Here is a 14,021-nt window from a genome sequence, read left to right on the forward strand (position 1 = left end):
TCTGACACAATCTACAACATGGATGAACCCTGAGGGCATTGTGCTAACCGAAGTAAGCCGATCACAAAAGGATAAATACTGTACGATTCCCCTTCTATGAGGTACATAGAGTAGTCAAATCCAGAGACTGAAAATAGAATCCTGGTTGTTAGGGGCTTGAGGGAAAGGGGATTGAGAGGTTGTTTAATGGTTATAGAGTTTCAGTTTTGTAAAATAACAGTTCTGGAAATAGATGGTTGTGATGGTTGTACAGTAGTGTGAATGAATGCCATGGAACTATGCACTTAAAAATATCCACTTAAAATGGTAAGTTTTATGTTTTTACCTTGTTTGTTGAGTTAAATACTACTTCATATGCATTTATTTGTAAGAATGCAAACACTTTAGCAAAAGCATACTATTAATTTCTGTGTCATTCAGCAGTGCTTTGTTCCAGAAGCAAGTGACGTTCCTATTTAGTTGCCATATCGTTTAGTTTCACTAAACGGATTTTTTTTTTTCTGATGTTTCAGTAGGAAGAATAGTTCCTACCATTCTGAATTTGAAAATTACCATAGAGATCATTGTGTCTAGTACTTCTGTTTTACAAGTGAGGGGCAGACATGGAAGTTGGTTGTACTTAGTTGATTTTATTAACTACAAATCATTTTAAGAATGTATTCACTGGAACTGTTTTCCATGCTTTGGATTGGCTCAACTGGATAAAATAATTGGACAACTAATGAATTCAGCCAAATATTTTTTTCCATTCACAGAGGAATATTGTTTTACCATATGTTCTCCTGTGGATAGCTTCTTGGTTAAATAAAGTTCATTAAGATTCAGGAATAGTTTTTATAATACTGGTTTGCTGTATTCACGGTTTGTCCCTCTCTCCCTCCATAGTTGAACTCTGGAACTTAAAATTATTTTTCTTTGATTATGGAAAGCATTTCAACTGTATGGTCCCTGTTCTGAATTTAGGTCCATTTCTACCCTTGGATGTCCCAACAGTCCTTACAGGAATCTTAAACAAAGGGACATCTACTCTGGGCTGCTTTCTGCATCATGAAGTAGGTCCTGGAATTTCAGTCTTTTTTTTTTTTTTTTTAAAGATTTTATTTATTTATTTGACAGAGAGACAGTGAGAGAGGGAATATAAGCAGGGGGAGTGCGAGAGGGAGAAGCAGGCTTCCTGCTGAGCAGGGAGCCCGATGCGATGCGGGGCTTGATCCCAGGACCCTGGGATCATGACCTGAGCTGAAGGCAGACGCTTAACAACTGAGCTACCCAGGTGCCTCTGGAATTTCAGTCTTGAACAGGATCAAGTCCTTAGGATTTGCCCTTGCCAGTGTTTATAATACAGCAATATTTGTTCCCACTAGAATGATTTAAGCCACTTTGCTTAGAGAGCTGAGGTGGTTAGAATCCTTTTGATGTTGTTTTAAGTAGCACGTTTTCCCTATTTCCCATTGGTTTTTTAAAAAATTTATAATTATATATATTTTAATTATTTATATTTTGTGTTTTTTTCAAAATGGGCATTTTTCTCTTGATTGAATGTTCTCATAAAACATAATTTAAAATAAAATTACTAAATAGTTTCTAAAAAATGGACCTACCTCATTTAATCATGTTTTTCTGCCTGTTTGCTCAAGACATATTAGCCACTAGGGGTATAACTATGAGCAAGGTAGTCAAGGTATTGCCTTCCTAGCAAGGGATCAGTGCTAGACATTAGATAAGGAATTTTACATCATTTAAACACACCTTTGATTAGTGCTATAAAGGAAGGGCATATGGTACTAGGAGAACATATAATAAGGGTTTGGCTTAGAATGGGGTGGTGTCGGGCAGTTTCTTCAGAAGATGACATTTCATGGAACTTGAAAGGATTAGTAAGAGTTTATTAGGTGAAGGAGTGAGGAGAGCATGGAATGATGCTGAGGGAACAGCATATAAGATCCCTTGAAGCAAGAGAGAGGGCACAGTATAGATGAGGAACTGAAAATGATAGGGTACAGAAGGGGAAGGAGAGATGACAGAAGTTTTATGTTATATACACACTTATGTTACGTGCATTTGGCGAAAGCATTCTGCCTTACCAGGTATGCCATTCTGCCATTTCACAGTCGAGATTCTCCAGAGAAGCAGGACAGAGAGAGCGAGTGAGGGATTGATTTATGTATTTTAAAGAATTGGCTCTTGTGATTTTGGGGGCTAGCAAATATGAAATTTCCAGAATAGACTGGCAGACTGGAATTTCAGTAAGGAGTTGATGTTGCAGTCTTGAATCTGAAATCTGCAGGCTGGAAGTACAGCCTGTTGCAGTTGTGGGGCAGAATTGCTGCTTCTTTGGGAAACCTTATTCTTTATTCTTAAGACCTTCAACCTCTCCTCACCCTCATTATGGAGGGTAACCTGCTTTATTCAGATTTATTGATTTAAATATTAATCACATTTAAAAAAATATTTTCACAGCCATATCTGGACTGATGTTTGACCAAACAAGTAATCACCATAAGCAAGCCAAATTGACAGATTAATCATTACGCACAGTATTGCCATAGGAGAATAGAGAGTAGGCTGGTTCAGTTTAAGAGATAACCTCATTTCTGATATCTTCTACCTTGAATTGCCCACTGGAATTCATACCTTGACTATCAAATCAGCTTGAGATTATATGTGTATAGATGTGATTATCCTCCAATTTCAAGCTTACATTGGCTTATACCCATTAATCCAAGATAATGATTGCTTGGCAATGTAAACCTTAGCTTGAAGGTTCAGGAAAATTTATGTTGCCACCTTCAGTTGATACATGATACAGTCACCGTTCTTATGCTCTCTCCCATCCCTATCAATTAACACGTGTAGAACAAGAACCTTGCCACTTGTGTTTGATTCTAACATTTAAAGTACTGCTATTTTTGCTTAACATGGCCCTGAAAGGTAAGCCAGCTGTAGGAATTTGGGGACAGGTTATACCTAAAATATTGAAGTAGTGATTTATACTAACGGAAAATTCGTATTGTAGACTACATACAAGTCTTGTACTTTTGTTTTTAAGGATTTTAAGAACAATTCTGACATTACACAAATATGGGTTTGTGTACCCATCTTTGAAATTTAACCTTTTGTGAGTTATAACTTGCCTATAGCACTAGTTGAGGCTGATGTAGGTGGGGGATGAAATTAAGCATGTCTTATTAAGCCATGTTAATGATTTTGCTCTGTATTCTGAGAGCCATGGAAAGCATTTGGGCTTTAAGCAGAGGAGTGATGGGATAGTTCTTTATTAAAAAGACAAACATTCAGTGGTGTGAGAATGGATGAGAAGAAGTCAAAAAGTGGATGCAGGGAAGGCCTTAGAATTGGCAAAACAAAGAGGGGGACTGCATTTGGAAGGAAGATTGTGAATTCATTGTTGGACATGTTGATTTTGAGGTCCCTCTGATGGGATTGTCAAGTATGTATTTGAATATATGTGACTCTAAGCCAGAGATGTAAAATTGAGGGATGGCAGGGGTAATTGAAGCCAAGTGTAGGTGAATTTGAGAGAGCTTGGGACTAATAGAGGCAGAGAGTAAGAAGATCTGTCCAGAGAGGTGGAAAAAAAGGGAAATCAGGAGATGATGCTATCAAAGGGACCAAAGGGAAACTTGCTTAAAGAATTCCTCCTGGGGTCCCTGGGTGGCTCAGTCGGTTAAGTGTCTGCCTTTGGCTCAGGTCATGATCCTGGGGTCCTGGGATCAGGTCCCCTGTGGGGCCCCCTGCTCAGTGCGGAGTCTGCTTTTCCAACCTCTTCCCCTCCCCCCTGCTCATCCATGTGTTCTCTCTGTCTCTCAAATAAATAAATAATAAATCTTAAAAAAGACCCAAAGAATTCCTCCTTTAAAGTGGTCAGAATGCTGACTGCTGCTAAGATTGAGACCGAAAAAAATGTCCCTTAACCTTATTAAATAGTATAATCTTTGTGAGAGCTGTTGTGGTGTAGAGATAGGCTCAGGGTAGGATGAAGTAGGTTGAGAAGTACGAGGTAAGGTTATTGAGGAATGTTGTAGCCAGCTACTTCAAGAAATTTAGCTCTGAAGGGGAAAAGAGAGATGGGGCAATAGTTGGGAGGAAAGAAGACCAATAGATGGGAGAGATCTGAGCATGTTTGAATATTGACCATTAGGATCAGATAGAGAACATAAGGTGGAACATTGAAGGGAGAATCCATTTTAAGCTTCCTGCTGGGATTGCATCTTAATCCTGATTATAGGTATAGTGACTGGCCTCAAAAGATAGAATACCTCCTCTATAGTGATAGGGGTAAAGAAGAAATAATATAATTATTTATTTTCCTAATTCCCTATTGTATTCGTCAGGGTCCAACAGGAAACAAGCTGCACAGTAATTTGAATAGTGTAAGTTTAATGTAAAGAATGAACTGTGTAAGGGATTACCTGATAAGAGGAAAAGTATATTCTAAAAAGTATAGGAATCTCAGAGGGGGCAGCCACTACCCCAGAGTTAAGGCAGGGCATCTAAGAAAGGAGCAAATCCAGAAGGGTATACCCCTCACCCCCTTGAAGGCATGGCCCATTGAATGGCGGAGAAGTCTGCTCACTGGGAAGCCACACTCAAGGAAATGCCGTGTGCTACTGGCCGCCTCAAGCAGCTGGTTGCTCCCATGGAGGAGGCTGCTAGGAGGGACACACAACAGGGAAGAGAGCTTTTTCCTCCTTTGCTTTCCTAACAGTGCTCTCTGCCAACAAAGTTTAATATTGTGCCAGCTGAAACGTTTTAAAGTCCACCTCCATTATCTGAAATAGTGGAGCTGAGGGGCGCCTGGGTGGCTTAGTCTTTAAGCTTTTCCAAAGACCTGCCTTCTGCTCAGGTCATGATCCCAGGGTCCTGGGATCGAGCCCCGCTTCTGGCTCCCTGCTCAGCGGGGGAGCCTGCTTCTCCCTCTCCCACTCGCCCTGTTTGTGTTCCCTCTCTCGCTGTCTCTCTCTCTGTCAAATAAATACATAAAATCTTAAAAAAATAAAAAAATTAAAAAAATGAAATAGTGGAGATGAGAGACAGTAAATTGACAAGTGACATCAATTATTGATCTTTTAAACTTTTTCTGGGCGCCTGGGTGGCTCAGACGGTTAAGCGTCTGCCTTCGGCTCAGGTCATGACCTGAGGGTCCTGGGATCGAGTCCCGCATCGGGCTCCCTGCTCCTTGGGAGCCTGCTTCTCCCTCTGCCTCTCTCTCTCTCTCATGAATAAATAAATAAAATCTTAAAAAAAAAAAAAAAGAAAAACTTTTTCTACTTTTTTGCTGTAATGATGATAATGATGAATACCCTTGTATGTAAATCTTTGTGCACATATCTTCTGTTTAGCCCATTCATAAGAGCTGACCATGGTAGAGCATATTCAGAGATGCAATGAGTGGTCCTTAGGTTTTGTTCTTCCCTTTTGTGTGCACGAAGTTATTTCTGGAAGGAAATGAGAAGTACAGATTGTCTTTGGGAAAGAGAACTGGGTGGTCACCTATTCTTAAAACTAAAATTTTACACAAATATTTTTTATTGTAAATGTAAAAGATGTTATCTGTTCTGTTAAACTTAACTTTATTGTTTCATTTCTCAGCATGCTATGGTTTATGAAACAGTGTCCTATTCTATCATGTCCTGTTCTGTCAGCTGACGGCACCGATTTCTGACCTTGCGTTAACATCACTGTGGCTCAAAATGAGTCAGGATATTTTCATTTAGTAGTTTCCTCTTACTGCTATCAAAACCAGGTCATCTACTTCCCTTTGTTTCTTTGACCCTTACGTGGCATTTGATGTGATGATACCACAATGGGGTGAGTCTGGCAATGTTGCTGCCAAGCCTGACTTTGAGTGTCAGCACTGGGGGGGCTCTTCACAAGAAGTGTTAGAGAGACAGCTTGAGTGTGATGATTCTACTCAGTTCTGATTTTCTTTCTGTACTCAGAATTCATTCTCCTCTTCTTGTTTTTAAAACAAAGCGTTTACAAAGAACACGAAGTTTCCCAACAATCATAACAGTCATTTTAAGAAATATTTTTCCCTATAAATACCATCTTATAGATTATGTCATAGTAAAATAACATTGAAAATTGTGGCTAGAGACTTTAGTTGTTTTAAAACACTTGAACAAGTATTTATAGCACTATTTTTGACCTTTACCAAAATGTGTTTTTATTTCAGTGTTAATTTTGTAGAACTTAGATCTGGTACAAAATTGTATTGCTCATTAGGTTTTTGTTTGTTTTTTTAAACTTAAATTACTAAAGCAGAAAAGAGTTACCTATTCTTAGATCCATTCTGGAGTAGGAGGAGAAAAACAGTATTTTGACACTTAATTCTGTATTATATAGTGCTTTCTGCCTATTAAAATTTCAAGAAAGATCCAAATGATATTTAATTTTATGCCTTGTTTGATTAAATCATCTGTTTTGCTGCTTCAGGGAGCAAAAAATAACCCACTGTATAGTTTCTGTTAAAGCCTTAAAGACTTTTTATAATAGCATTTTCTTAAATTCTTTAAACAGTTTTTTTTCCAAATATCTTTGATGTTTCTCCGTAGAAAGAGAGTAGAATTTTAAGACTAATGATTCATGAAGTAGAAAGAGCTTGAATACATTTGTATTTGAGCTGTCTATAAAGTTCAGTCACAGAAATGTTTGTTGTGTTCAGTACTAATCCTTACCATCTACCCCAAGTAATTCTTTGTAGTCTAAGTATTGAATCCAGTGTTACCATTATACTCAGCATCCATTAAGCTTTAAAAAAAATTATTTATTTGAGAGAGAGAGAGAGAGAGCGAGTGGGAGGGAGAGGAAGAGAGAATCTGAAGCAGACTCCACACTGAGCGCAGAGCCTGATGCAGAGCTGGATCTCACAACTGTGAGATCAGAACCTGAGCCGAAATCAAAGAGTCGGACACTTAACTGACTGAGCCACCCAGGTGCCGCTCCATTAAGCTCTTGTTGAGCTAGGTGATGAGCAATTTGAAGTTCTTTATTAATGACAGTCTGACTAATTCAATGGTTGTTCCTTAGTAATTTTCTTGGTTGGTATTTCAGGACTGCAGGAATATGTGGAGGCTGTCTCTTTTCAACACTTCATCAAAACACGATCACTTATCAGTATGGATGAAATTAATAAACAATTGATATTTACAACAGAAGAATATGGAAAAGAAAATAAGACCGTAAGAATTTAAAATCATTTCACATGTATTACATAATTTATATAACAGTATAGTGATGGTGGGAGATTTGCTGGCTAACAATGCTGAGAATATTGAGATGGCAGCATCCTTTCTAAAGTGTGGTTTCATAGTTACCCAGCTAAGGAAATGGCCTTTTAAAAATTTTTGCTAGTGGATGGAACAAGAATAACTGTGGCAATGTTGGGGGAAAATAATACTATTATCTAAAGCACTGCTAAGTGATTACTGATAAGTCAGCTTTTGGTTTTATTGTGTTATTTACAATGTGCCCTTTGTAAGCACTATCTCATTTAGTTTTTTTATTAACCGTATGAGGTAAGAATTGTCACCCTCATTTTACAGAGTAGGAAACAGGCTTTAGAGAGTTGAAATAACTTATCAAAAGCCACACAACTAATTAAGGGTGACAGCTAAACTTTGAAACCAGGTGTTTTGAAATCTAAGCCAGTGCCCTTGTCCACTCTGCCAGTATTTCTCAAAGTATGCTACAGAAACCCCTGCACCAAGTATCTACCTCAAAGGAGTGTTTTATAGGATTTGATTTCAGAGTTTTAAATTAGGCAGTGTATAGAATATGACATGTAAGTGCTCACTAGTTGTCTTTATAAAAGTTAATATAAAATTGTTACTATATAGGGAGAGCTGTTAATCACTTACTAAATTCATAAAGCTTGTATCTGGAAATTATGTAGCTGTTCTGAATTAAGAAAAGAGCAACTTTTGCAGTTTGACTTTTAAATAAATACAGTTTTTTCCCTGGGTTTCAGTATGTAATATTCAGGCAACAAAAGGTGAGATTTTGACTATTTGATACTTCCTGAGATACCAGTACACTTAAGGATACAATTGGACAGTTTTTCCTATCTTAATTTTTCATAATTTTTTATTACTTTTTTAAACATTACTCAGCCAGGATGGTCAGGCAGAAGATGGAGGAAGCTGTAGAAATAATGTTTTCTTGAGTATTAACTAAAATGTTAACATTGAAAGGTCAGACTTAATTTGGCATGACAAATATAACTTTCTCAGTTTTTAAAATTATATGAAGTTCATTACGGAGGACATTCATTTTTGAGAAGTAAAATTCCTTTAGATTTTTTATTTATTTAGGGAAGATTGAGTTATGGAAAGAAAGTAAGCCTATTTGATCTTGCTTCTTAAATATATTAGAGAAGTTACCACACCCTCTTTCAATTCAAAATGGAAATATCAGGGCAAAATGTAAAGAAAAACTGAGAGTAAATGCATTGTTCTCAGGATTTAGGTAGTAAATTATTCAAAGATTATGGTGTCATAAAAATTCATATATACTTTCAAATTAAGACCGCATTCATAAATAATTTTTCCTTTTAGTGCTAAAGATTCTTGGTGCTAAAAATTCTGGGAATTTGATAGGGGAAGGTATTTTGTTCTGACTTGCCTACTGAGAATATTGTCAAGACCATTTAAATTTTTAAAAATGTTTTACTAGGAAAAATTTCAAACATACAGAAAAGTAGAGAGAATAGTAACATATAGACACCCAGGTACCCACTACCTGGATTCAATAATTGTTAATATTTTGCCATACTTGCTTTATCAAAATACTTTTCACTATACTACTTTAAAGTCAGTTATAGATGCCATGATATTTCACCCCTAAATACTTCAGACACATCTTGAAAAATTGCATTTCAAGTAATTTTCTTTTATCTAATTTCTAATACACATTATCAGTAAAGCAGAATTTATTTCCTTGACAATTAGTTGAAATTTGTTAAATTTTTAACATGCTTTTTTCTCTAAAATCAACTTCTTAGTCATAACCAGGGAACTCTTTCTGTCTAATGATAGAAACAAAGAACATTAATATTTGCTTAAGCCAAAGTTATTTTTATAAACAACCTATAAAATGCAGTCTAAAATACATCTACCCTTTCTAAAAAGATGACAGTTCTCCTAACAGTTAATAAAAATAAAACAGGTAGTTTTATGTCATGATGTTGTTTCAAAGGCATCAGAAAAATTAGGAAGCTGACTTTGGGTACTTACTTGGTTCTGTCATTAACTAGCTCTATTACCTACTGCATTCTTGGACCTCACTTTTTATATCTACACTGAAAGGATTAGACCAGATGGTCTCTGAAGAGTCCAACGATATTGAGTGATGTTAATAAAACCTAACTTTGACTCTGTCATTTCCTTGCTTAATTCTCAGTGACTGTCTGTTACCCATAGGTAAAGTTCACCTTCCTTAATGTACTTTCTTTCTAGAGTCATCCTATACTACTACTCATTTTAAACTTTACCCAAGGAAATAACTCATGAGTTCCTCAAATACACAACACCGTTCTCACCTGCACACCTTTGCAGTTCTCTCTACCTAAAATGTCTTCCAGTGTGATTGCAACCTCACCCAGCTATGTCTCATACAGACTTTTAATAATAATGTAGGCCTCTCCTCTTCCAGAAAGGCTGCAGTAGAGAGAGGGAAAAGTTGATGTGGAGAGAGGAGATGGACGTGATGGTGACGGTGATAGCAGCTAACATTTATTGAGTATTTACTCTGTGTGGGCATTATGCCAAGAACTTGGTAAATGTTATCTCATCCTTAAAATAAACCTCTGAGGTAGGTACTGTTATCCCATTTTACAGATGAGGAAACTGAGGTTTTAGAGAGATGAAATAACTTGCCCAAGGGCATACACCTTATGAAGCAAGGTCCTGGAAGAGGTGGGAGGAGATGGGTCAAGGTCATTTGGAAGAGTTAACCTCAAACAAGAGGAGGGACAACTCATCATCTGAGACTGGAGGATAGAAGGTAAAGATGGATGTGGACATAAATAAGTTTTTTTTATTTTGTTTTGTTTTGTAGGATAAGGTCATTCAGAGAGCTTGTGCCAGGTGATCTGGCAAATGGCCAGGTCAGTGAAAGTAGACAAGGTCAGATTGTCTACTGAGAGTGGAGAGATTTGGGATTGTGTAGGGGGCTGAAGAGAGTGGTAAATGTTTGGAGTAGTGTTTGAAGAGACAGGAGAGAGAACTATAGGAATAAGTAAAAGGGATTGGTGAGTATTTGTAGCAGTACCAACTCTGTATAGTTGTGATTACTTTTCTTTTTTTTTTTTTTTTAGTTTGGTGGTACTCAGCCACTTGAATAAAGCGCTAGCATGAGTAGGTTTTAACAGCGATTCAGGTTTGTGTCTTTGTTGGGCAGGTGCAGAAAAAAACAACAACAAAGGAGTCTAAAGGAACTGAGGAGGATGTAGCAAAAGAGTAGTAAATCATGGTGGTCAGTGCTAAGTGGGGATGGAAGAGGCCAGAAAGGGACTAAATGACTTAGGAAAACATGAGTGGATCACAAACCTGGAGGGTTTTCTGATTTGTCATTTAAATAAGTAAGTGACTGTCATGCAATAAAGTCATTAGGCTTTTTTAAAGAATGTTTTAATTTTACTTTGTATGTCAAGTGAAGTTGGGAATAGTTAATTTTAAAATGATACAGTATATTAGATTACAAAATTATCTTGAAGTCATTTACTTCAACTTTCTACTCAGGGCATGAATTCTTCTTGTAACATCCCAAATGGTCATTAAACAAAAAAGACTTTTTATTTAGAGATTAGTATGACTGATCTGCTTTTGATTTTGTACCTTATAATAAATACATGCATATTCACTCTTTTTCACGTTGTATTTTCTTTGTGTGTGTGTGTTTTCTTTACCAGCCCTCCTCTGATGCACAGGATAAGCAGTTTGGTACTTGGAGACTGAAAATCACACCTGTTGATTACCTGCTGGGAGTGGCTGATTTAACTGGAGAGTTGATGCGGATGTGTATTAACAGTGTGGGGAATGGGGACATTGACACCCCCTTTGAAGTGAGCCAGTTTTTACGTCAGGTTTATGATGGGTTCTCATTCATTGGCAATACTGGACCTTATGAGGTTTCTAAGAAGTTGTATACCCTGAAACAAAGTCTGGCCAAAGTGGAGAATGCTTGTTATGCCTTGAAAGTCAGAGGTTCAGAAATTCCAAAACATATGCTGGCAGATGTCTTTTCAGTTAAAACAGAAATGATTGATCAAGAAGAGGGCATTTCTTAGAATACCATACTTGGTGGTTATTCTCTTGAGAGACCAGTTTGTAAGACTGTTATTTAGTATTTCATTTGACTTTATTGTGGCTTTTACGTAGAAATGTTTTCAGTTGTTTGTACTTGTTTTAAATTGTAAACAAGCTGTACATAAATTATGGAGATGAATCATTTCTTATATCTTACTCATGAAAGTTTGCATACAAATGTTTGCATATATGCCTATTTCAATTTTTGCTGGCTAAGTTTCATCATTTATCTTTGTAATGTGAACATGCTTAAGAGTGCACTTTCTACCATACCTATTTTAATTTACATTGTGTGAAGTTTGGCGTGGTAATATTTAGTGGAAGCCATTTATAATTTAAGTGGGTGATTTTGTTATATATAGAAAAGATGTCTTAGTTATACATCTGGACTTGAGCTTCCTGTTTAAATTTCTTGGTAATATTTTGCCAAGCCTCCAATATAGGCTTTTCTATAGAACACGAATTAAAAAGTATTAAGTTATCAATAGGCTTAATTTTATGAGGTATATTAGTGAGAATTCATATTATATTCTGGCCAATTTTTAGGCCAATTTGAATTCATTTAAAAGAGCCTTCCAGAAAAATTGACAGACACCCAGACTTTAGTTTTTACATTTAATTTTTATCCTTTATCACAGAAAGTCTGATAGTGAATTGGAGCTAACGTTATAATATTTTCACTGGTGTTTGAGTTCAACTATATAATTGTACATAGATCTGAAAAGCTTTTACTAATGATTATTTAGCAATTCTTTTGTTGTCATTATATTACATTAGGCATGTTTCTTATAGATGCATCTATAAGAAATTACATTTAAATAATTATAATGAAGTTTGAAATTTTTAAAATAGTTAATTCAAACCTTAATAGTTGTCCAGTTGTGTTACTTGATAGTATAAAAAGTTGCCAAAGAAAATTTATCATGTACAATTCAGCAATAAAACAATTGTCAACAGTTGGGAATAACAATGGTAGTCTCTAGTAATACTTAGAATTGGAATTTGCCAACTGAAATTAGTTATAGATTATTCCCTGTGATATGAAACTGACTTGAGCATGACACTGTTGGCTGACAACCAGACGTTTCCATTTGGTTTTGAGTTTTAAGAATCTAGATACTGGATTTTATTTGTGGAAAGACTTGCTCTGTTTGCAAGGGCTGATTCTTTGAAAATGAAATTTAAAAAAAAAAAAATATATATATACATATCATGTAAAGGAAAATGAAACGTAGACATGCCTAATAAATTAGGTTGGCTGGTTTGTTTTGGTGGTAGTAAGTTGTTTGGTTTCCCTATTTGAAGGCATTGCTAAAATATAGTCTCATTACATATTTTTGTTTCTTTGCCACTCGAAGTTAAATTTATAATGTTAAAAGTAAAATAATAAATGGATTGATGAATGTCTTACAGATGTTTAAAACTGAAGTCTTTAAATAAAATATTAAAAGATAAAAGTTAAGCTTATTTTTTGATCATATTGAGACATACTTAATGGTTCTAGAATTTTTGGGCTAAATAGGAAACCTAATGTAGAGTAGCTTAATGTGGAGATTTATTATTTCTTAAAGTAAGTCCAGAGGTAGGGAGAATTTCAGGAAGGACATCTCTTTACATCAATCATTGACCCAAACTGGGTAACATTCTCATCTTTCTAAAGCAGTTAGTGGAAAGGAGAAGGAGATCACTTTGATGGCTCAAGATACCTTTTTTCTGAGAGGATAAGGGCAAACACAAGAAACCGAGTTAGGGCATTGTCATCATAGGAGGAGGGGAAAATGGCCTTTTGGGTAGGCAGTCAACAGTATTTACTACAGGTGGATTGGTGCCATTGCTGTTGATACATTTCCACATTGCGTATCATACTAATATGGTGGGTGTTAGACCACACATAGTAGAAGATCTCTAAGTATATCTGAATGTCCCTCAGTTTTAAAATACTTGCTCTGATAGCATCATCTGTCGTAATGTTTTTCATCTTTACTATAAAAAGAAGCTGGTTTAGGTTACATGGCAAGTTACTGACAGAATTCTGAAATAAAATTGGGTTATTTCCTTCATTCATGCATAATTCCTGCATGTTTTAAATCAGTGGGTTTCAGAATGCACATTGCAGAGCCTTAAGGCTTTTTGAGGATACCTCAAAGAAAGATGCTATGTAAATGAGTGATTTGGCAGAATGGATTTAAAAACTGGATTCAAACTCTTTGCTCTCTACAAAGACTCACCTTAGATTCAAATACACAAATAGATTTAAAGTAAAAGAATAGAATAAGATATTTCATGAGAATAGTAACCAAAAGAGAGGTACACAACATAGATTTTAAGGCTAATTTTTTTTTGTTTTTTGCTGGAGACCTGAACAACATGTACTGGTTAAAGGCCCGCTCCATTGAGAATATATGGCAGTTAAAAACACACACACACCTGCACACACACACATTAACCACAGAGCCCCAGGATACACGAAGCAAAATCTGAGAGAACTGAAAGGAGAAATGGACAACTCAAATAGTTGGAGACTTCCATACCTCTCTTTCTTTTTTATTTATTTATTATTATTTTTATTATTTTTATTTTTTATTTACTTGATAGAGAGAGACAGCGAGAGAGGGAACACAAGCATAGGGAGTGGGAGAGGGAGAAGCAGACTCCGTGCTGAGCAGAGAGCCCGATGTGGGGCTTGATCCCAGG

At 36.2% G+C, this 14,021-nt stretch overlaps 1 protein-coding gene across 1 annotated transcript in view; it reads left to right on the forward strand.

The window, feature by feature from the left end:
• The window catches only part of TSNAX (translin associated factor X), a 33,403-nt gene extending 20,619 nt beyond the window's left edge, over positions 1-12,784 (forward strand). Inside the window, exons 5-6 of the mRNA XM_035008462.1 lie at positions 7,075-7,202; positions 10,931-12,784. Coding sequence (XP_034864353.1) covers positions 7,075-7,202; positions 10,931-11,308 — 506 coding nt within the window. The 3' untranslated portion in view covers positions 11,309-12,784. The remainder of the gene's footprint in view (positions 1-7,074; positions 7,203-10,930) is intronic.
• Positions 12,785-14,021: the final 1,237 nt, after the last annotated feature.

This window comes from Mirounga leonina, unplaced genomic scaffold, assembly GCF_011800145.1.
Source record: "Mirounga leonina isolate KUSES-001 unplaced genomic scaffold, KU_Mleo_1.0 Mir_152, whole genome shotgun sequence".
NCBI lineage: Eukaryota > Metazoa > Chordata > Mammalia > Carnivora > Phocidae > Mirounga > Mirounga leonina.